The 23,151-nt window shown below is 40.3% G+C and overlaps 2 protein-coding genes across 2 annotated transcripts; one reads left to right on the plus strand and one right to left on the minus strand.

Annotated features, from left to right (window-relative positions):
• Nucleotides 1-1,936: 1,936 nt before the first annotated feature.
• Nucleotides 1,937-17,019, plus strand: fhip2b (FHF complex subunit HOOK interacting protein 2B). The gene is made up of 17 exons (XM_088909373.1): nt 1,937-2,142; nt 3,607-3,685; nt 4,421-4,590; nt 5,722-5,826; nt 6,858-6,980; nt 8,256-8,522; nt 9,388-9,584; nt 10,123-10,240; nt 10,639-10,715; nt 11,163-11,355; nt 11,939-12,108; nt 12,707-12,847; nt 13,341-13,431; nt 13,714-13,857; nt 14,173-14,313; nt 15,281-15,381; nt 15,830-17,019. Exons 1-17 carry the CDS (start codon nt 2,092-2,094, stop codon nt 15,930-15,932), a joined length of 2,271 nt encoding a protein of 756 aa, XP_088765499.1. The 5' UTR covers nt 1,937-2,091; the 3' UTR covers nt 15,933-17,019.
• On the minus strand, nt 16,387-22,507 carry nudt18 (nudix (nucleoside diphosphate linked moiety X)-type motif 18). Its single transcript, XM_088909374.1, has 4 exons — nt 22,425-22,507; nt 21,619-21,815; nt 20,422-20,635; nt 16,387-18,872 (listed from the first exon to the last, which is right to left on the minus strand). The coding sequence occupies exons 2-4, from the start codon at nt 21,775-21,777 to the stop codon at nt 18,262-18,264; spliced, it is 984 nt and encodes a 327-aa protein (XP_088765500.1). The 5' UTR covers nt 21,778-21,815; nt 22,425-22,507; the 3' UTR covers nt 16,387-18,261.
• Between the last annotated feature and the right edge of the window lie 644 nt (nt 22,508-23,151).

Raw genomic sequence — 23,151 nt, forward strand, 5'->3', positions numbered from 1 at the left:
GACAGGGTAAACAAAGAAATTGTAGAGAATACCGGAGAGGAACATTCTGAAGGGACAGCTCCAGGATACTATCAGAGCTCTTCACGCTAACAGTATGAGCTCTGTTATGTACTGTACTTTAAATGGACTCAGACTGGTTTGCAGTCAAATCTGAAGCGAGAAGGGGATGTGTGTTGTATTCTATGCTTTTCGTTGTGTAAAACGAAACTAAATTGCGGACTAAATTGCCAAAGAAGCACACGCAGAATCAGAAGCCTTGAATGAGAAGGTGTATTCCGATGACCAAAGCTTTGTAAATGAAGATGAGAAACTGCAGGTTCATATGACCAGATTAAATGCCATTCATGAAAAGTATGATATTAAGTTCAGCATGAACAAGACCGAAACGATGAAGGTAAGCACAATACCCGGTAGCCTTAATATCAATATCTATGGCATTTAGCTTCAAAAAGTATCAGAATTCAAATATCTGGGGAGCATCTTCACAGAAGATGGAAGACTCAACAGAGATAGAGACAAGAGTACCAAAAGCAAATGTCAACTATCAGCTCTCACCTCTGCTGAAACACCCACCCATCACCATAGACACCAAAACAAAACCAATTCATTCCATCTTCATTCGCACTCTGACGTACCAGTGCAAAACATGGGCCTTGACAAAGAGCTTCGAATGGAAACTCGCCACTTGTAACATGAGATGGCTGAGAAGAGCAGCCAACAAAACCAGACGAGACAAGATCAAAAATAAAAGAACTGGAGAAATGGTGGGGCCTACACCAGTCCACCACCATATACAACAACAGTAGATCAGCTGGTTTAGTCAGTGTGCCCGCATGGCGAGAGGTTAACCAAGAAAAAACCTGGCTCGAGGACGTGGAAGAGGTGTTCAGAGCACGTGACATTCTCCCTGACAGGGGGACGTCTGGCCGGCCCACAGTTGTGTCTCCCAAAGACACCTCATGGGATAAGCGGATAGACAAAGGAGAAGGAAGACATCTGTTTAAAAAATGTCTATAAAATCCTTACTCCATTGGAATTTGCTGTATTGTTTGGCACAATAAGTTGAAAAACTTAACATTCTTATCTTTTTTTATTGCTTCACTATGTCCTGCCTGTATTACACGATTTATAAATTGTGCAGGATTGAGAAATATTGTAGAACACGTAAATGAAATTGAAAATATTTCTTTATTCAAATATATTTATTTATTGCAGACTAGAGAGTCCGTTGGCAGAAGACAGTTATTATGTAGACAGGTACAGCAAAACCACTGGCTAGAAATATAAAATGGGAAACATGAAGCTTGAAGAAAGTTATAGAGAAGACTTTGGTTTTAATGTTGACATATCATTTATGTCTTATACACAAGGTGGGGAAGCAATAAGAAAGCAATCAAAAGAATACAAGGGAACCTGATTCAAGTATTCAAAAGACTTTGACAAAGTTAACTCTACAGATTTCTTCACAATGGACAGTCAAAATACAAATCTCAGGACACAAATGGAAACTAAGGGAAGAGCTTTTAAAACTGAGAACTGGAGGTATTTCTTTACACAAAGGATTGTGTGGGTATAGAACAAGATGCCCAACAGTGCTGTTGAAACTGATATCCTGTCATCTTTCCAGAAAGAGCTGGATGAGATCCTCAAAGTAATTAGCTACTAGCAACTAGACGAGACAGGCCAATGGTTTTCTTTCATTTGCAAACGTTTGTGCTTCTTAAAATACAGAAACTGGGAAATAAATAATATCAGATCATCGTGGTATTTATTGTTTTGTACTCGTGCATCCGAAGCAAAAATAACCTATCGATACAACCGCTATATGTCAAATAATCCATGAAAGCCGACATCCTCACGGAAGGCCCTTCTCTGTGGTGTGACCATGGTACTAGTAAATATTGCAAACTTGATCAACACAACAAGACACTCCCCCTGTCACAGAAGGAAGTTGGGCTCCATCGTAGCGGCGGAAAGTGGAACAGCTGTTTTGAGGTTTTAATTTTATTTTTTGTATACTGATGTGTGACAACTCCGGTGCCTAAATGCATGTACTAAGGAGGTACCAGCGACGTTGAAATCCTGCCGACAATGGAGATGTTCAGTAAACTGACGGCTCTCTTCCAGGAGGCGCTGGAAACGGTGAGTGAAAAGCTGGTGAAGGAGTTCCCGAAGCCCGCAAGGTCAGAAACTTAGGTCCCCGGCTTTTGTCATGGCCTGATTGTGAGGCTTATAAATAATATTATGACTTTGCAAAATCGATTTAATTAGATTTTGAGATAGACTGTTTTGTATTAAACTATTGTGCAACTATAGCTATAAGTGTTTAGTTACTTTGCTCATCTATGAGTGTGTTTTCTGGCTGTTAGTATCAACAAGTCGCTCCTTAGTTTGAGCTGAACTATAACTGTTTTTTGCGCCGAGAAAGCCGATATAATAATATGTTGTATTACTAAAACGAATCCATTCAGTATATGTTATATAGCCATGCAGGCAAATATCGCACTATATTTATTGTCTTATAGCTGTTGACTGTTAATATTATACAACATATCAGCATCTTCACGTTTCTTCGTGGTTTTCTGTTTACGTGGAATATGCTTAAGGCAAGAACTACATTCCTGAACGATTTGAATCATTTTGCTAGAACTGACACTGATCAACAACAGCACACCTGAACCGATTTTAAAATGTACAAATTCTGAATTCAAAATATTAATTCTGTTTAAAAAGTCATTTATTTTGGTTAACGCTTTCGTGCCCTAACACTGCGTTAGCTGTCTTAACGATTCTGAAGTCAATTTCTGACAGTTATTTTTGTATGTTGACTTTTTGAAAGAGCGTTACACTAACTCTGAATTTTTCCTGAACTGTAAAAGTACCTTTATTTCAGTACCATACTTTTTTTAGTATGACTTGTGAAGGGCGGTTGGATAATTATATGTGATACGAAGGGACCATTCATTCAAACATTCAAAATACTCAAAGGCACTGACAGTGGACTTGTTCAGAATTGACTCTGAAAAACAAACCAGAGGACACAAGTGGAACTAAAGGGAGTGTTTTTAAAATGAGGCTATTCTTTACCCGAAGGTTTGTGGGAGTCCTGAATAAGCGACCCTGCTATATTGTACCTGGCACCCTCACTGCTTCCTATAAACAGAGCTCCTCAGAGCAACTTTAGCTACTACATGAGATAGATGGGACAAATGGCCACATCTTTAATTTATTATTTATTTCGTTCTGAGCAACTCATTGCCTAAAGATATTGAAAATCTTAAAGATGCTCCTTTTATTTTTAAAACTGATAGTGGGACTTGTATTATTTAAAATGTAATTTAAAATTGTATCCTGCATTATAAAGATCTTGTTAATTTCAAAGGGAGATTGCCAACTGCTGTTTTCTATGTTAAGATTTGACAAGCCACATTCTTGTCTATCATATGCTGAGTGAAAGTAAAAAAAACAACCTGTCTGTTATTAATCTTTAATTTGGGGAATTAAGATTTTATGTCCACTCTTGAAAAGGCATTCCACAAGTACAGAATCTACATAAAACACAAGGTTTCAATCAGCAACTGACCCTAATTTGGTTTTCTCTTCCAGAGAGAACCCTCAGTGAATTTACTGGAATCCTTTGTAGAGCACTGGAAAGGCATAACAAACTACTACATAGAGACGTCAGGTAAGGAAATGGAAAACGTCAAGGTCTTTTAAAACCACAGATTGCTGTATGAAGTGCAGAAGACAAATGTGATCACCCTTGCTCACCTATCGTTTAACAATCCCTCCTTTATTTTTTATTTTTTTAAAGGAACTGGAGAACCAGTTTCAATGATATTTGCTGTAGACACCAGCTATTCTTTATCAAGGGAAATTGGGCACATTTCTGTTATATCCCAAGTTTCGTTCTCCTTTTTTGGATTTTTTTTTTATTACTGGGAAGTCTTCTCATTCCATTCTCATTGTTATTATGCCTTTAACGGTCTGCTCTTTTGGACTCTTTACCATGCTTTATTTAATACTATTTGCTATTAATAAAAATACCAAATATAAGACACAAAGGTAAGACTGATGAGCTCCATCAGCCTGAGAGCTGCAGAGGAAGCAGCAGGAGATAATCCCATACTGAAAAGCTAAAGGAGAAAAAAATAGTGTTACAGCCATGGAGCCCTACACCTGAGCAAGGCTCCACAGCCATTTCTTTTCTTTTTGACTTTGCAAAGTAGAATTAACCTCTGCCTGTTCCTTTGCAATGTCACACGCAGTATCCTTTTCCTCATTGAGGTTGTCTAAAAGCAGTGTTGTCCTTCAAACTTTCCTTAAAACTGCACAGGGTGATATTTCTTTAAAAATGTTTTTTCTTCTCTTCTGTAATTTATGACTACTGTTGGTGAAGAAATCTGCGACTGTCTTACAGATGAAATGACCCCGGCAAAGCAGACGGACATCCCATGGAGGCTGAAACAGATGCTGGATATTTTGGTGTATGAGGAGAAGCAGCAGGAAATGGAGGAAACTGGCCCTTGCATGGAGTATCTTCTGCAGCACAAAGTGCTGGAGACGCTCTGCACGTTAGGGAAAGCCCAGGTAACTATTCTGCTTACATCTGCACTTCATATTTGTTAATGTAAGGTTAATTCTGGTTGTTGAGGCCACACATTATCTTCTGGTTTTTGTTCCAGCCTATTTTATTTAGGCAAATGAGTGTCTTTACCTAATCTAACGGCTAAGACTGGTAAGACTTTTTGACCTGTTTTTAAGGTAAAAAATGGAGAGAAATTAGAAATAATCTTGTATCTTGTGCTTGGTTTCAGAATAATTCAGATATTTGTCTTTGTTGTGTATGTTTTTGCAATTTGATTAGGATGGCTCCATCAGAAATCTAGAAAGAATATGTCAGAAAGCTCAATACAACGTAATTCCTGCTTGTCTCTGAAGATCATTTGGTAACTTAAGGGTGGTTTAGATAGCTAGCAAGGAGCAGTCGAAACAGGCTCAGACTAAGTGAACCCTGCTGCAGAAAAAAATAAGTTGAAGGCAAGCAGAACAGATGACTGTTTGCTGCAATTTTTTGGAAACAATACACCTATTTTTGGGTGTAGAGAACAGTTGAAAACCTTTGGTTTTGGAGAGTGTTACAACACCTGCTATTGGTGCTATTTTACTTCATCTCTAAAACACATTCAAGCTCTTCTACACCATTCTCATATTTGGTACTGTAGTGTAACAGGGTAGAATTGTTCATTGTGAACCTGTCATACCTGCTGCTTGTATTTAAGTAAAGTAGCTTAAATGTGAGCACATGAGCACAGTGCAAATCTCTTTGTCCCAACCAAGTTGTTGACCCTGTAGCACTTTTGAATACAGTCTGGGTCACTTGATATAAAAAAATGCTGGAGATCAGGCAGCCTGCCACACCTTGTGGCAGCAGCCACTTCCCTGCCTCTATTGCATATGTTGACCACCAAGCTTATCAGCAGTAGGTTCCATTTCTTAATTCCTTGGTCTGATAACGGCAGGATTTGACTGCAGGCATTTGGAATGGACAGTGTATCACCTACAGTATGGCGCCACAATAGTCATTGATGGAGTGGGCAGTGAAAAACTAGGATCCATTCCTGCATTCTGCAGGCTTGGAAATTGTTGAGGTAATGGGGTGCAAGTGCATTTTGGACCAATGCATCATTTGATGTGATGTCTTTCTTCTCCGCTCTCTAGTATCCTCCCGGAATGAACCAGCAGGTCCTGATTTTCTTCACGAAGTTGCTTGGACAGATTCAGCAGCCGATGCTCCATATTATTAATGTGCACAGACCTGTTCAGGTGTGTGATGACTGATTCCATTCACACTTCCCAGTTTAGTTAGATTTCTTCCCAATTGAGATTTAATTTTCTTAGATCAGGCAGTGCATTTCTCAGTTTAACTCTGTGTGCTTTTAGCTCTAAAAAAGTTGAAGCACCCAACCTTATACACTTTTAAATTCATAACTCCAGTCCATGATGGCAACACCCATTTATTTTTATCTTATGTACATGACAATTTAGAAACTAAGTTCAGATTAAGCACTTAATAAAACTAATTACATCATGGTGTAATTTTGGTATGTTGTGAAAGTACTGTACGGTGCACAATATACCAGTACATGTTTATTGGCATTCTTTGCACAGAATTGCCAGTGGTTTTTTTCTGTACATTTTTGTATTGAGAGTGAATTGATCTATCTTTAAATTGAACTGCAACATTTTAAAATAATAGTTACAATTTGAATATCTTGGTTTCCTAAATAGGAATGTGAATATAAACCTACTCATATGTTCTTTAACATACAAAGGCTGTAGTTGAGCAAGCACTCTTTTTTAAAAATAGCATGAAGTCATTAATATTTGAGTTTCCATGGCTAACAAAACAACTTGAATCCTGTACTAATTTGGTCCATATCTTAAAAATGGTTGAGTAGTTCTGTTAGTGGCTGTTGGGATCAATATGTTCCTTTTTCAGAATTTCCTACTTGAACTGGATTGAGGTGAACACCTGGCAGGATAAACACATTTTAATTCACAATTAAAAGCATACAGCTTGTAGGATCAACAGCACCTTAATTGTGCAATTTTAAAGCATGACTTTCTAATCTGCAGTGTGTCAGTAAGGAAAACAAGAAAACTTTGCAGAGAGTTCTGTTTTTGTCACAGCACTACAAATTAGCAGATATTTGAAAATGAAGATGTGGACCTAATAATGTTTCTACTTCTATAGTACTATTCCATGAACAATACTCAACAGAATGTGTATTTTCTCCTGATATATCTTAAGATCCACTGGCCTCACAATGGCAAAACTGTGTTGTCCTTAACAGAAGCTAATTCGACTATGTGGAGCGGTCTCTGCATCACAGACCGAAAAGGATGAAGTCCAGTTTCTCTTCGTCATCTGTTTCAAGCTGAAACAGGATCCCTATGTGCTGAACTACATCCTAGAGGTACCACTGCTTTTCATTAGAGCCTTTCCTGTTGCTTGAAGAGACCTGCTTTTGTGTTTTTGTGACATGGGGAATATTGGGACTAAGGAAAAGGGAAGTAACTTGCTATAGTAAGGGGTCTTTCTGTTTAGTGTTTCTCTTTAGTGTCTGTAGTGGTCCTCTTTTAAATCAGTTGGTAACCAGCCACCGGGTGTATCATTTCTGATTCCTGGACAGTAGTGGAATCAGGAAGCATGCGTGCACACTCCTCTCGCCTTCCTGAGCCACTTGTCATTAGATGTGTGCTGACATCACTACCAGCTCGCAGGTGCCTGGCAGGTCCCAAATGGATCAGGTGTTTCCCAAACCCAGGCCCACATAACCATTTTTACCTTATTACCACCACTCATGCAATACTACTCACACTCAGCTAATGACATGTCCAAGACTATGATAACAGCAGGTTTGTCCCTAAAGTCCCTCGAATGAGTTCTTCTGATTCGAGTAGGAGTTAGGGCTCTGGACTAGTAACTGGAAGGCGTGGATGCATATCCCAGGTGGGGCACGTACTGTAGGTTCTGTTTTATAAATGGGTACAAATTTAAGTTGCTTTGGATACAAGCATCTGCTGATACATTTAATTACAGCTGTAGTCACTCAGGAGTCTTTGTTTTTAAGCCTTCCTTTAACACATTGATGTAAATTAATAGCAAAAATGAAATTCAGGTCTCCGTATAAAAGGGTGGTACAAGTTAAACTATTGCTCGAATGGCAGTGAAATGGGCAGCGCATGAGCCAGTTGCTCCCCCCCCCCCCCCACTCAGCATTATCGTTTTAAAATAAGGCTCATTTCAGCAGCAGTGCACAGAAAGTTTACCTCGATTGCTTCCCATTGACAGCTCTCTCTCTCTCGCTTTTCTCTTGTTATGCTTCTCCCTCTTTGACTGGTCATAACTGTGAAATGAAAAACATGGTTCAACAGGAAACTCCTTGGATCCAAACCTGGTTTGGATTAAGAATCGGGCACCACAGAACACGGGGAAACCCTTCCATTTTGTCCTTTTTGTAAAATTCACCAGTCCAGCTGTGTGACAATCCAGATTCAACTCTTAGACCCTCGAATGTCAGGGAGTACCTCTGCCACGCAGGGTGATCTGCCAGGGCGGTTTTACTCCATCTGATTGCCAGAGTGGGTTGACATCTGTTCTGCTCCTCACTCGGCGTCCTGTTATATATGCTTAATCACTTTGCATTTCTTGGTGAGTATTGGCATTTCTGCTGTCCCTGTGTGCAAAGAGGGAAAAGAGCACAAGGAAACCCAGCTGTACCTCGGGAGAGAAGGAGAAAGAAGGGGGAATGAGCCCACAGGGAAGTGGTGACCACGGTGGACAATCAGTGCCTTCCAGCCCCCTGTCTGACTGCACAGCTGCTCCCTCGCTGGCTGGGGGAGATCCAGGTGCCTGCTCCAGCCACAGCCATCCAACGGACCCTTCATCTCCCCCTGCCGCACAAAACGCCCAGACCAACCTGGTCAGTGCCTTGGTTAACTTGGCTAAAAGCCAGGTATGTGCAATCCTTAATAATAACATTATTAATAACATACATAATTAATAACATTTCAATTGTGCAAGGAAAAAAAAATGTTTTCCCAATCAGTAACTTATCTGGTTTTCAGTCACATTGCGTTCAAAATCAGCAAGTATGGACAGTATTGCATAAATTACAATATAGCTGTTTCTGCTGAAGCACATAGCAGATATGTTTTAACTGGAACAAGTAATAGGTTAATTCCGTGCTGAAAAGAAAGAAAACACAATGTTTCGGCCGTGGAGCCTTCTTCAGGTGTGAGAAAGACAGGGTTGTAAGCAAAGGTAATGTAACGGGAGAACAAAAGCTGGGAGAGAGGAGGAGCGAGGGGCGGGAGCAGGGGACATGTTTAAACTGGATACATCTGTCTGTGCAAATTGTAGGCAACAGGTATGGAATGTCCAGCAGCTGGTATTGACTTAAGCAGAAGAGTTTGCAGTATGTTTAACATTGGACCTTTAGAACAACAACAATAATCATAAAGCAGAGGAAGTCGTTTGCCTTTATTGTTCATCCTGTTACTCAGCAGCGTATAGATCCAAACCTCTCATAAAGGAAGCTTTAGAGGAATCTGAATGAATCAGCTTTCACAGTTTATTTGGGTAGTTTGTTCCAAACACTTACTTTGTGAAAGAGGTGTCTCCTTTTTCTATATTAAATAAACGGACAATAAACTCAATCTGAGTAGGACCCTGGAACAAACTATGTATCTGTAACATGTCATGACTGTTTTATGTAATGAGTTATGTATGGACAGTATGTATGTGCAAGAGATGTGATTTGTAAAGTTTTCCCTAGGGGACAATAATGTTTATCATCCCTGATCTTTATTTTTTCTTAGAAAAGCAGAGTTGCACTAAAGGCCTGCGAAGGTCTGCTCCTTCTCGCCAGTATACCAAAGGAAGAGAATGCGATCATCCTGACTGAGAGTGCAGCACTGTGTGAGTTGCTGACAGACCGGCTGTGTGAGCTGTACAGCCTGATCCCTACCTCAGTAGACCCCACGGACATTCAGACAGTCAACAGGGTGTACTGGAGGTGTGTATCTACAGCAGTCGGTCAAATGGCTTCTTTGTGATTAACTGAGGGTGCCAGGAAATTACTTCTGTATTGTGGTTATCATAATGGAATACTGTATATTGTAATTGATGAACTCTGTTTGTAAGTCTGATAGATTCTTCTGGAGGTTTAGTAGAAAAGACAGTTATGGTGTAAATAATTGTTTTAAATTATTTGTTTCAGGACGTTCAGAAATTTTTTTTTGAGCTGTCAGGAAAGAAAGGGTTACCTTTTAACAGGGTAATAAACCACCAAAGAAGATGCCCTTAACATCCTGAAACAAATATTTTTATAATTTTTTAAACCTTGTACACAATGCAAATTTTTTTCAATCCATTAATTTATACAGTACACTGCAGGTCCACATGCTCTTTATAAAACACATTTTAATGCACATATAAACTGATTAAGGTTTTACTTGCATATTACATTCTACATTTCAATGGGGCAAAGTCATAGAATTGAATCTTAAATAAGTGTCATCCTAATAATAGTTGTTTTGTTGTTTATTGTGCAGAGTTTTGCCTTCTCAGAACGGTAAAGAGGAGACTTGCACATTTCCTGGGAAAGAGCACCTTGAGGCGTTTTTAACTTGGTTAGATTTCTGTGATCAGCTTGTAAAGGACACACCAAGGGTAAGAGACTCCATACCAGACTGGGAAACTTTATAGTCAGGGCATGAGAAAAGAGGTTACTCTTCTAGTCTCACACCAGAACCTTATCTAGAGGGTCATGTAGTACGGACCTCGATATTTGAGAGAATGAGGAGGGTGGAAATAAAAGGGAAGGAATTTGATTCGGACGGAAGCTGAAGATTTTTTTTCAGATACCAAAACAAGTCATATTGTCTAATCTCAGGGCTCTGCGTTTCATTAGGATGACTCTCCAAATTAGCAGCAGTTCTTTGGGCAGAAATTTTGACTTCTTGGGTTAAGTATCAAAAATTAAAAAGCACGGTCTGGACTTGAAGGAATAATGGTGCCAGAAAAAGCCCATACTGAAGGCATTGCATGTTTTCTCATCTCATTTTCAGGTTCTTGCCTCCCGATTGGCCAAAGCAGTTCACCAACAGTGGCTTACGGCAGTAATGCAGCCCCAGCTTTTACAGATGTAAGGGCGGAGGTGATTTTTGAAATGACTTTTTAAGATCAGAACAACGGGGGAGAGTGCCTAGACGGGTTGTTTCACTTAGTGCCCACCAATTCTGTGCAATTCTTGAAAGTCTGAGTTCTTGAAAGTCTTAAAATCTGTAGTGACCATTAAACATGAAAGAGAGAGATAGACATTCTCAACTTGTGTTTAGAATCTGTTTGTTGCTAAAACAGGAAAACTATTATTATTATCATTATAACCCATTCTCTGCCACTAGATTGTAAAAGGCAGGTATGTGTTACTTAGGAGATATGAAGAAATGTTGCATAGATGCTACCATCAATATGTTTGTTTGTGATAAGCATGAAAGATAACAATAAAAGCACCACATCATCATGTTTACATCCATCACCAGTACGTTTTCTTTAACTGGCCTGTAGCCTCAGTGCAGTCTCTGTGCTTCAGATCGGAGGTGGGAGTCCTTGTGGCCACAGCGTTGCTGTTCCTGAGTGTGCGGCAGATCTCGGCCCCGCTGTTACTGGAGGAGCTTGTTTTCTTTCTGTTGGGGAATCGGCGGGAGCCGGAAGCACGCGTGGACACCGAGACTCATGCGTTGCGCTTCCACCTCGTTGAGCACTGTGACCACATATCGGATGAGGTACTTTGGGCTTCCAATTCAGTTTTGGGTGTCTAGTATAGGAGTCCATGTCCTTCAACATATCCACATTTCTTCCCAGAAAGTCCAGTATGGAATATGGTAACTGGAGACTGCGATGTAGGATGTACTGTCTTTTGGTTGAGGCATGTAGCTAACGTCCCTGCTACTTGTAGCCATCTGATTGTTATTTATCAAAGAGTAGGGATGCTGTCTGCAATTCCTTTTTAAATTACAATTTGGGCTTACTGTATCCGCCCTTTTGGAGTGTACTAGTATAATTGAATAAGCTGTTTTTCAGCTCCCTCCCATCTCTAATATACAGCTGATCTCGTGCTGTAGGATAACCATAGGTGCTACAGTTCACTGATGTGTGAAGTGAGTCTTCATACACTTCTCCTTTTTTGTAACGTGTATAATTGCAAGGTATTGCCTGAAGGCCTAGATTATGCAGGGCTACGGTGTTCTGGAAGGAAAAGAAATGAGATGCGTAGCTGAAAGTGTTGATGCAGTCATCCTTTGTCACCCCTCTCTCTTGCTGTTTTCCTGTGTGTCTCCATTCCCCTTTCCCCCCTCTCTCTCCCAGATCAGTTTGGCTACTCTGAGGTTGTTTGAGGAGCTGCTACAGAAGCCACATGAGCACATTGTGTTTAGCCTTGTGCTGCGCAATTTGGAGCAGAGGAGCTACATCGCTCAGAGCTCTGGTGGGGCAGAGGACAGGCCCGCTGGGGACACAGAGCATCTGGACGAGTCAGAGTAAGAGGCTGTTTTCTATCAGGCATTGAGGGAGGGCATTTAGCATTTTTCCTTTAACCTGTCTTAGGTATGAGTCAAAAAAATTCCCCCAGAATTATTTGGAACACATTTCCATCCGTTCTTAGAAAACCACTTGTTCCTCCAACCCAATAAATTGATTATTTCTCTGGTTCTGCTTGCCAGTACATGGAGGTTTTATAAAAAAAACATATTGACCTGTTTGAGCTGTTTACTGTAACTAGGGATCCTCTTTGCTCAAATGCATTGTTGGCAGATATGTTGGCTTCTGAACTTTCCTGTGAGGTGATCAGTTTTAATATGCCAGTCTTAAAAAGGAGCAGGTAGAAACAGTGGTAGTCGTGCCTTGTGTGCCATCCAGGATCATTATACCATTGAAGCAGCGAGGCACAAAACTGGGGCACTAGTGTCATTTAGGGTTGGGGAAAAGGGTACCCATTTTAATATTTGAGAAATCTGGGCAGGAATACAGATCTACAGATCAGTCTTGGGGGTTGCTGCACGCTGACTCTGCATGATAAAATCAGGCTTGCAGAGAAAGACAGCTGGTCATTCTGAACTTCTGCTGGGCACTAAACAGGGAACTGGAGGAGGATCCATTCTTCACAGACATGTACCCCGAGAGTGAGTTCAACACCTCCAACCAGCTTCTGGCTTTACCACCCAGGACGACCAAACCTCGACCCCCTGGAAAAACCCAGGTCACTGACATTGTCAACAGGTGAGGATGTAGACACCTCAGTGCTCGGCGTAGTCCAGCACGTTGCAAGTCCATGCGAACAGCAGGACATTTTGTAATTATCCTTTTCCTGTGCTGTACGAAAAAAGTAATTATAGAAGCAGTTATCCTTCAGTTATGTATTTCCCATTATTTAATTGCATTTGAGATGACAACCCCTTTGGCAGGAATGCCATTCTGGCACATAAAATGGGTCAGTAAAGACACACGTAGAGATGAGATTTAGAGAGAATTTTAATGATTTTATTAAGTGCCTTTCATGTCACAAAATATAAACATGCTTTACTGTGGAGGTACTGAATTAACAGTACATAGAAATAGACAGGTATCTCTCTGTGCGAAGCACTGTTCCTGATTTAGTTCTCCAAGTGTCTTATAAAGCTTTGAAATGCCCAGAGCACAGCTTCAAAAGATGTTTTCTTGTAAGGTAACTGTAAGAACTTTAAATTATGAATTAGAATATTTTCTGTTTCAGCTTTGTCTGCCTTGTTCCACAAGAAGCAAAAACGTCTCATTGTGTCCAAGAATCAGGATATGACACATATGTGCATGATGCTCATGAACTGGTAAGAGTACAACAGTCGCATGTCTGATAATCCATCTCATTATTTATTCATGTGAGTGAATACTAAAGATCTTCAGAGCTTTTTAACATCCATAATGTACAGAGTTATGTAATGTTCTTGATTCTTTTAAGTGCTGTAAGACTGGCAAATGATTTTTAGATCCATACCTGGGATATTATGAACTGTTGAAGATCCCAGTTGTGTGTATTACTGGAATGTACACCAAAGCAGAGTGTATAAAAGGAATTGTGTTTATTTTTAAATCTTTATATTCCCTTCTAGTTTAAAGAATGCACCTCTTATTCTCTCCAATGGGGATGGCCCAAGACCCCTAAACCTCAGGAATCAGTTCACCCAAATCTGGACTTCTATGAAGGCCACTTCCTGAAAGTTCTGTTTGACAGAATCACACGAATTCTTGACCAGGTAATCTTGGCCTGCTTCACAAATGGACAGTGCATTTTCTTCTACTCCCACCAGTACGGTCTTTAGTGCAATAGTTCATCAACATCATTCAGTAAATGTGTAGGAAAATCCCTGTCCTGGAGCTGTCTTAATGTCAATTATGAGTTCATTTGTTGGTTAATGTTGTAGCTCCCATAAAAAACATTTCTACAGCAAGTGCCGCAAAAGCAGACTTCCTTTTGAGAAATGCTGTTTCCAAGTTCTGTCTGCTTCTTCAGTTGTAATAATAAAAAATGCCGATGTAACGGTTTCTCCCATTCTGGTGCTCTGTCGCAGCCCTACGAGCTGAACTTGCAGGTGACATCAGTGCTTTCCAAGCTAGCTGTGTTCCCACACCCTCACCTGCACGAGTACCTCCTGGACCCCTACATCAGCCTGGCCCCTGGCAGCAGGTCTCTCTTCTCCGTGCTCATCAGGGTGAGTAAGGCCTGTTGGCACGTATGGTTAATACTGTGTTTTGGGGATAATGTGAAGAGGGTGAATATAAACTAAATATTTTATCAGCCTGTTTTGAAAGTGGATTTCTGTTGAATGTGAATTGTGCACAGAAAATGGGAATTGGAAGTCTGCATCAGTTTGGACTTAACTGATTGAAATTTCTTTTAGTTTTTTTTATGAGTTGACATATGGTGATAACTCTGTAATGCATTCAGTGCTTTTTTTTTCATTGCACTTCTCTAAACAGAGATTTTGAGTCTTGTCCACTACTTTACTCATGATCAGGATTAGAAATTCACCTGTGCAACTCTAATATGCTTCCTCATCAAATGAATAATTGTAATTGTATTTTGTTTTAGCTTGGCAAAGAACAGTCTGAACATGAATATAACTTAATAAAACAGAGCAGTGTTGATAGGAAAACCCGAAAAGTATGATTATATAAAGTGAGATATGCCTGGAGTATTTTGATGTACTTTTATGAAAACAGATGGTACCTATATTTTGCTACATTTTGCTATGCTTTTTTCAAATTAACCATTGTGGAAATTTGCTCTCTTTATAAGTTACCAGTACTTTAATACATGGAGCAAAGTTAATCTAATGTACAACAGTGTGATGCTGTTGTTATTTACATACTTTAAATCTGTTTCCTTCATGTTTTGTTAAGGCTCTGCTTTTGACCTAAAATTTGACATAAAATTATTTCCAGTTCATTTTCTTTTCTGTCTCTTTAAGAAATTATAACACATTCATCGCTGTTGGAATGTTGGCTTTCAGCCACCCTGCTGTGTGAATTGAACTGTTGCGATTGCCAGAATTATATTTAGAAGTCGTGAACAGTCTTCTTTTACTTTCTCTGCTGGAAGTCCCTTGCACTTTCCCTTGGACGCCCAGTGAAATGACTCTGGACAGTGGCACATTTTTAAATTATCTGTCCTTACAGGTGATCGGAGATCTCATGCAGAGAATTCAGCACATCCCACACTTTTCGGAGAAGCTGCTGTTCATGAGGAAGCAGCTGATGGGACAGGAGCCTGAGACAATGTAAGTAACCAAATTAAACATCTACGCGCTGCCTCTCTAAAACTGCAAAAGCTGGATTTGACATTTTTATTTTGCCAAACTCTAACCTACATTAAAAGACAAAGGGCTGTATTTGATTTGATGAAATACAGATTGGTCGAACAGGGTCTACCTGCAATAATATAACTCCTCTATCCCAGCAGTTTCATCCTTTAAGTCCTTTGTGAGACTAAGTGAGAGTTCAGTGTTCAGGGTCTCCCAGGGTGGGACATCAATTCTTTGCTTTACAAATGTAGGTATCGATTTATTCAGCTGTACTTTCTGAGAGCAACTGGATAGACTACTTTAAAAAAAAAGCTCTTTTCCATTTTCAGTTTCATCTGACTAAGTGATTAGTGATGTTAAGGATTTCACACATTCCACTTGGGTAGTCTCTACCATAATCTTTTTTTTTTCTTCATCACTACAGGACAGACTACATGACTTTGCTAAAGGGGGTTATAGTACTGGAGGAGTTCTGCAAGGAACTGGCCGCAATAGCTTTTGTCAAATATCCCACTGAAGAACATTAATGTGCTCTCGTGTACACTGATCCCAAGGCAGCCTGTTGGTCACAAAAGAATCCTGCGCTTTTACAAAAAGATGTTGAACCTGGACACAAGACATTACAAGGACTGCGTCTAGATTATACAGGTGAAGGAAGCAGTATAATCTAGGTACTCTTTATATGTAAGTAACAACTCGAAGTACAGCCTGATGCTTCTCATAAGGAAAATGTAGAGGACACAAAATCTGTTGCACAGTAACGATGGTACAAGTAAGAAGAGACCTTTGTGTAACTGCTGGAGTTTTGTTTCTATATGCAATGTTTTATGAAATTCATGTAAGATATATGAACAGTACAGATGTATGTAATTTTTATCTATTTATTTAAAATGATAAAGATAAGGAAGCTTTCACAGAGCCTGACAGACATAACATCTTCAGTTAATATACCGGTGGTAAAAATCTGCAATCTCTTGATTGTTTTGAATGATGTATTTCTTTATTAAATATTTCAGATAACATTCAAATCAAGAACAATTGACAAAATGAAAGGAAATGAGTAGGACAGAAAAAGCTCCAAAGACCGTTTTCAGAGATAAGGCTTGAAAAATTTGGAAATTACAAGGAAATTGCGCTAGTCTTTGCTGTTTTTGCACACCCCTATCCATTTCCTCCTGGATTCTGCATTGTGATTAATTGTCTTTAGAATAACTGCAGTGTCATCAGGAGTTTTACCGCCAGTGTATGAAGTTTGTTATGTCTGGTCTACCAGTGTTTCCATATTTGTCAGAAAATGGGTATTTCTTACTAAAAGAAATCACTGAATCATGTTTTAAGTTAGTTAAGTCAAACAACCGTAAAACTGCACTCTTGATATATAATAATACTGAATTTTCTGTTTTTCATTTCTCATTTAGCAATCTAAACCTTGAACCTTTTTTTTTACCTTGGAATGAGTTGTGACTAATAATATACCACTTTAAATTGTGCAAATGTATCAAAACTTTATACTGTTTATACTGGGGAAGCCAACATTGGCTGTTGTCCTTGTGAAAATGTTGTGAAAATTAATATGATGTAGGGAAATAAATTCAAAAGGATGTTCATTTTAATCCAGCTCGGTCAGTGACTTGCAAATTTTTTACTTTGTTTATGCACATAATCGGAGGATGACTGAGGATCTTTTCTTCGAACAGACATTTTGAGAACAAAGTCCTTACCTGACTCATGAACGGGAAGATAAAACTAGGAGTTTCTGAAACCTATTGTTTTAAGGATTGGAGGGGATTATTTCCTTGTTATGTTTTAAAGAGCTAATTATTTTAATATGGCTCTTTGTTGTTAATTGGCCTGTAATGGTAACTGCACAGTGAGTTAGAGATGTTTGCCAGGAATCAGTTATGTACTGTAGCAGGGTCAAGTTAGTTTCTTAGTTGTTTGAGAACACTGTAATCTAGTCCTGCAGACGTCTATACTTATGATTATTGAGATAAGCAATATGCTAACTGCCCTAGGATTGAATCATACCAATGTCTGAAAGATAAATTACATATATCCTGTGTAGGAGAATGTGTACTTGTATTGCAAATCTGGAAATATCAACTCTTAAGATCTGACTGCATTGCATTAGTTATCTCTTACTCTATGATCTTATACCTCTTAAAACTCAACAGGGAAGGTTAGAAACAGCTTTCATAGCTACTTTTACAGTGAATCAGTTAATCATGTCAAGAGATGGTGGACTTCATAGAAGGTTACACTAGTCCTGTGACCAAAAAAGAGATGCTTGTGATGGATATACATATTTGAGAGTGTTTTTGCACATCGTTTAAGCCACGTGCAAAGGCAGGCTGTATAAAAATGGCAAAAACCTTTTGCACTGAAACATCCCTTTTCAATACTTTACTCAAAAAGTGGTCACGAGTGATTTATTAATTTTAACTTTTTTCTGATAGAAATTGACAGCGAGCCTAGAGGTATACATTAATGATAATTGAGTGCTTTCGTACAGTGGTGTTCATTCCAAAGAATATCAGAGCACTTTACAAAACTTAGGGGACCCACGTGAACCACCACTGAAGTGCAGCACCCACCTGAGTCACATTAGGCTGACCTTACGTGCCTGTACCCCTGCTACACTGCAGATCGTGTGAACTTGCTTCACCAATTGAATTACAGTAGAAAGAAAGGCCAGACTGCGCAACCCAAGGTGCGATTTATCCAGGACACGCCCACTCACTATGAGGTTTTGTCATGTATATAATACACCAAGACCTGCAACTGAAAGTGCAACTGAATGTCTTTTTGAGATTTGGCACTCATTTCTCTGCTTTATTTTTTTTTTAGTTCCTCGAATTAAAATATACTATGAATTGGAACAACAGATCTCGAGTCCTGCCTTTGCTCCAGCTGTGCTTTCAAATCTTGGTTCTCCACTTTGTGCCACTGAAACTTGTCGCTTTCTAGTACTGGGGGGTTCCCTGTGCTGGCCGTCTCGCTAGTGTGTTCGATGGAAACCAGCACATTGAAACATATCCCATCCGTTTTGCCTGGGTCCCTCCCGTGATGCTGGAGTCCGAAAACCCCCAGGGTTTTGCTGGTGATCTGAGAGAACGGCATGCACTCCCTGACCAGCCTGCGGATGGCCCACGTGAGGTTCCGTGACCTCTCCGCTGGCCCAATGCCCGAAACGGTGACGGGCAGATGCAAGTCATCCTGGATGCCCAGCAGCAGCCACAGGTGGTTGCTGGAGTCTGTAAATGTCAGGATCAGCCTCTGGCAGAGCAGGTGGCAGGGTATGTCCACGGGGAGGGTGGGAGGGAACCATTGCTCCTCTTTATACCTCAGTCCGGCCTCGATCAGGGGGAGGATGTCCCGCGCTCTCAGCGGGAGAAGGGAAAGCCTGTCCCACCACCGGGCCTGCAGCGATTCAGAGTCAGCTTCTGCTTCTGTCTTTATCATTCCTCCTGCGAAAGAGAGGGAGCGAACACACAGAAGTATGTTAATAATACAATTTAACTAGCGGGCAAACAGAGCAAGCTGTCATGTTCTGAAACTCCATTCACTGGAATTTAAAGAGATTGCTTTGAAGAAAAGGCTGCTGGGAACATGGTAAGCAAGAAAAAATAAGCCTTCTTGTATATGTCAAGTTGTATATATTGCACATTTCCTGTTTTTAATATATGCAAATTTCAAGCATTTTCTACTGATTATAGTGATCATGCTTAATTACTTATAACTTAAATGACTTTAAATAGCTGTTTAATACACTTGTTTGCTAAAAGTGTCATCCATTCAGATGACTCGCTTGGTATTAAACATAGAGCTCAGACTTTTTCATTTATAAGTCATGAAGCTCTGTGTCGCTAACAGCTGTTTTCCCTCTCACTGTTAATGGGTTCATTTAAGATAATGTATCCTATTTATGTACAGAAGAAGTGAAATATTGTCCTGTCTGATTCATAATTATCTCTGACCACTGTGGTGTACTTTCTTTTGTTAACCGGCTTACTTCCATTATACAGGTACAACACACAGAACCGTCTTTGATAAAAGCTACTTCCTTTGTAGATTGCTGCAAATAAAACTTTGGTTCATACACTCTGCACACTTTTCGCCTTGTGCCCTGTCTGTACTTCATGGAGAACTCTTATCTTTGAACAGTACCAGGGCGCCTCTCAAGACGGAACTGGACGACGTTCTCGGAGCAATTAGTTCATACCCACTAAAAGGGTCAGAGGGGTAGATGGGTGGGTTGTTGTTAATTTTTTGTATGTTCTTATAAATCATCTCGTGCCTTCTTTTTATCTCTTCTTTTTACAGGCAATAAACTTTGCAGTGCTTCTTGCATCCATTATATCAATTGTATACTCCACTTGATCAAGTGGCGCTGAAATATCTAAGGCTCTTTGAAAAGGAAGACAGAGAAACCAACTCCTAACAACTGGTTGAGCACACTGGTCTGAGAGATCTCTGGATTATAATCTATTGTAATAGAACTGATGCATCAAATCCTTTTGATCTCAGCTCTTAATTCCATCATCTCCACTTCGAAGGCAGGCTCCACCTTGAATTTTGCATTCATCCATTTTCTAATCGTTTCTTTCAATTCAGGATGGCGGGGGAGACGGAGTCTATCCTGGCAAGCAGCAGGCGCATGGCAGGATGCAGATGCCAGTTCATCACTGGGCACACACAAACACAAACAAGCACACACTCACGCCTGGGTCATGTTTCCCCAGAAGCCAATTCGCCTACAAGTACCGTATGTCTTTGGACTGTGGGTGGAAAATGGAGCACCCAGAGACAACCCATGTGAACACAGAGAGAACCCCAAGAACTGAGCCCAGGGCCCCCAGTGCTGCAAGGCAGCAATGCTAACCACTGCACCTCTGCGCCTTCCCCTTGTATGTCAGTGCCTCACAAACTTGATTTCTTCCATCCAGTCACCAGTGTCGTTCTAAAACACGTCGCACTGCACCAAGCTCTAAAAGCCAGTAATAAATTCTGCACAACCTGTCGCTCGGGCCAGAAAAGTGAATCGGATCCAGCGCGGGCCGTTCTCCTGCACCAGGAGCAGGGTGACCGGGTCGCACTCCAGGCCCGTCTCCTCCCTCACCTCCCTTCTCATCCCCTCCACAATGCTCTCGTTCTCCTCCATCCTGCCGGCGGGGAGGTACCACTGCCCGTGGCACTCGGGTTTCGCCTCCTGCATCATCAGCACTTCATTCTGTGAGGCAGGGGGCCAGCAGACACAAAAAACACACCATGAGGCCTGAGACATCCCTCAACGCGCCCGTTTGCATGTAGGGTATGGGTGCCGCGGGGCTCTGAGACACAGAGTGCACAGGATAATCAAGTCACTGGATATTCACTCATATTGTCTACTAAAGATAATCATTTACTGATCCTTACTATATTTTATTTCAGATATTTTTCTCATTACATTTTTTTTATAGGCACTAGCTTGTGTGGGATTTTAACTACATACAGCTGTTTCTAATCTTAAAATACGGATCAGTTTGGCTAGTGAAAGTAAAAGAATAAGTAAAAACGCTTTAGGACACTGTTAATATTTCTATACTTTAATATATATATTGTATGTATGTAAAAACAATTGACTTCAATCAGTGTGCTGTACCCAATGGTACCAGAAAACCGTAAAACGTTTGTATTTAAAGCCACTAGACGGCAGTATGAATCTACAGGGTCATAGAGGACAGGAGCTTAGCACTAAAATATAATAACTGCTTGTTGAGGAGAGTGATACACAACTCTTACAAAGCACCGGCTTAAAAGTAATAAACGACGATTTAAGTTAGTGCTTTCACAGACTGAAATACACAATTTACCACTGAGTTGACGGCGGTAATTACCTTCTATTGGCTAAACGGAAGCTTACAGTTGACATTTGTTTACATTCGTACAGCGTTTGAATCCCAAAGAATCTCAAAGCACTTCAAAAAAGAAACCTGCTTCTATTGAATAGACACTTCACCCTTCACTATTGTATAAAGATTGAAAGTATTGCATTTTGTACTATTCAGTTTTTTAAATTAAAATCCAGAAGAGTTCTGGTTTGGGAAGTCCAGTCGGTTAGCTGTGCTCGGGTACAAATCAAGTTTCTAATTCCGTATGGCACGTTTCTGCTCTCCGAAACAAAAAATGAATCCAAAACGTTGAAAAAGCTATCTTCCGGTCTACCGCGTTTACCTTTTCGTTAAAGATGACACCGCAGACGATGTAGCAGGTAGTTTTTCTTATGGCTACCGAATGCAGGTCCGGAGCAGAGTCAAACCGCTGCACGGGCGAGCCTTCACCGCTCAGAATCTTCCCCAACTCGTCTTCCACTGTCCGATGAGCCGAACCCATTGCTGGGGAAAGCGAAGTCCCGGCCCGGCCCGAACCTTCTGTTTATAATCGAAGAAATTCGGCGATTGAGTTTGGTTTACGGATCCCTTAACGGGTTTATGGTTCCCTATAATAATATAGGGAAGTTAACTTAAATATATACAATTTGTGTTTGGGGCAACGCTTGGTGGAAACAGGTGATCGTCACTAGTTTCACCGAGAAGAAACACGTTTATCGATTAGCGCTTCAATGCACCTTTTTTAAAAGGTAGTTATTATTGCATCATGGAAACCAGCGATCTGGTGCATTGTTCCTGGTTTCAATTCATAGCTGCGTAGTACACAGAGCTAAAGCACCTGACAAATGCTGATGGATGCAGGTGTACAATGTTGTGGTAACTGTATCCACCGTAACGATTACTGGGAGGGCTCATAAAATTGTAAAAAAAAAACTATGATTAGTAAGGAGCTAAATGCAATGTCCTTGGACTGGACTCCCAAGTGCCTCTGCAGCAACCGGGTTTCTGCTACTGCCCAGGAGTCATTGAAATCAAACCTGTATTGTTTACCAAACCAGAAATCTCCGTCTGACATACAAAAACAAACTCAGCAAAAGTGTTTCGTACATCAGTCAACAACCGGAAAGTGGACATGCAATTCAGTTTTACCTAAAACGCAGCTTTGCTTTTACTGGTACGCTAGCTGTTTTCTTCGTTAACACGTACAGTATATGTTGTACAGTAATAACAGCGGAAGTCCAACCCACCCACTGCCATTGGCTGCGAGCTAAGGGATAGTAATAAAAGTCCAAGATACCATTATAACGCAAAGAACAAAACGCGCACAAAAGGGTTGATTGCACAAAACAGATACAGTACCTGCAGAACTGCGTTTTTTCTTCTGTAGTCTCACTGCTACAGATAGGCTATCTATAAAGTGCTTTTCTTCAACATTCACATGTTTAATAAGTATTTTTTGTGGCAATGACAAGACCTAAATGTAGCATACAATTTGAACCATTAGTTATCTTTTGCTTACAGCTGCGACCGTTCTACTCCTCCAGAATAAAAGATGATGATCCTGGTAAATTAATTTACGAATGACAGCATAGTTAATATTTTTATTTACTGCATTTGTTGAATTTACAGCTCAGACTTCAGCCATAAATGGACTATGTCGATTTTACTTCGATAACTACTTATTTTGGATGCATTTGGAGGTCTGTAGCTTATTCTCAGCACGGTCTTAAATGGAAAACAGTCAAAAATGAAGAAACAGCTGAAGGAAGGGATATGCATTTATTCATGCGTGCAAATTATTTGTACGAATGCGCCTAAATGTGAAACCTCTTCCACAGACCTTACAAATAAACAATTCCATCAGCATATTTAGAGT

The sequence above is a fragment of the Atractosteus spatula genome, chromosome 2, assembly GCF_055471065.1.
Source record: "Atractosteus spatula isolate fAtrSpa1 chromosome 2, fAtrSpa1.hap1, whole genome shotgun sequence".
NCBI classification, from domain to species: domain Eukaryota; kingdom Metazoa; phylum Chordata; class Actinopteri; order Semionotiformes; family Lepisosteidae; genus Atractosteus; species Atractosteus spatula.

What these genes read in the sequence shown, in the direction of transcription:
- fhip2b (XM_088909373.1), top strand. Translation starts at nt 2,092, where the DNA reads ATGGAGATGTTCAGTAAACTGACGGCTCTCTTCCAGGAGGCGCTGGAA. An exon ending in TGCATGATGCTCATGAACTG is followed by an intron (nt 13,432 to 13,713) that starts GTAAGAGTACAA and finishes ATTCCCTTCTAG; the next exon opens with TTTAAAGAATGCACCTCTTA. An exon ending in TCTTCTCCGTGCTCATCAGG is followed by an intron (nt 14,314 to 15,280) that starts GTGAGTAAGGCC and finishes CTGTCCTTACAG; the next exon opens with GTGATCGGAGATCTCATGCA.
- nudt18 (XM_088909374.1), bottom strand. Translation starts at nt 21,777, where the DNA reads ATGGGTTCGGCTCATCGGACAGTGGAAGACGAGTTGGGGAAGATTCTG. An exon ending in GTGTCATCTTTAACGAAAAG is followed by an intron (nt 20,636 to 21,618) that starts GTAAACGCGGTA and finishes CCTGCCTCACAG; the next exon opens with AATGAAGTGCTGATGATGCA. An exon ending in TTTTCTGGCCCGAGCGACAG is followed by an intron (nt 18,873 to 20,421) that starts GTTGTGCAGAAT and finishes TCTCTTTCGCAG; the next exon opens with GAGGAATGATAAAGACAGAA.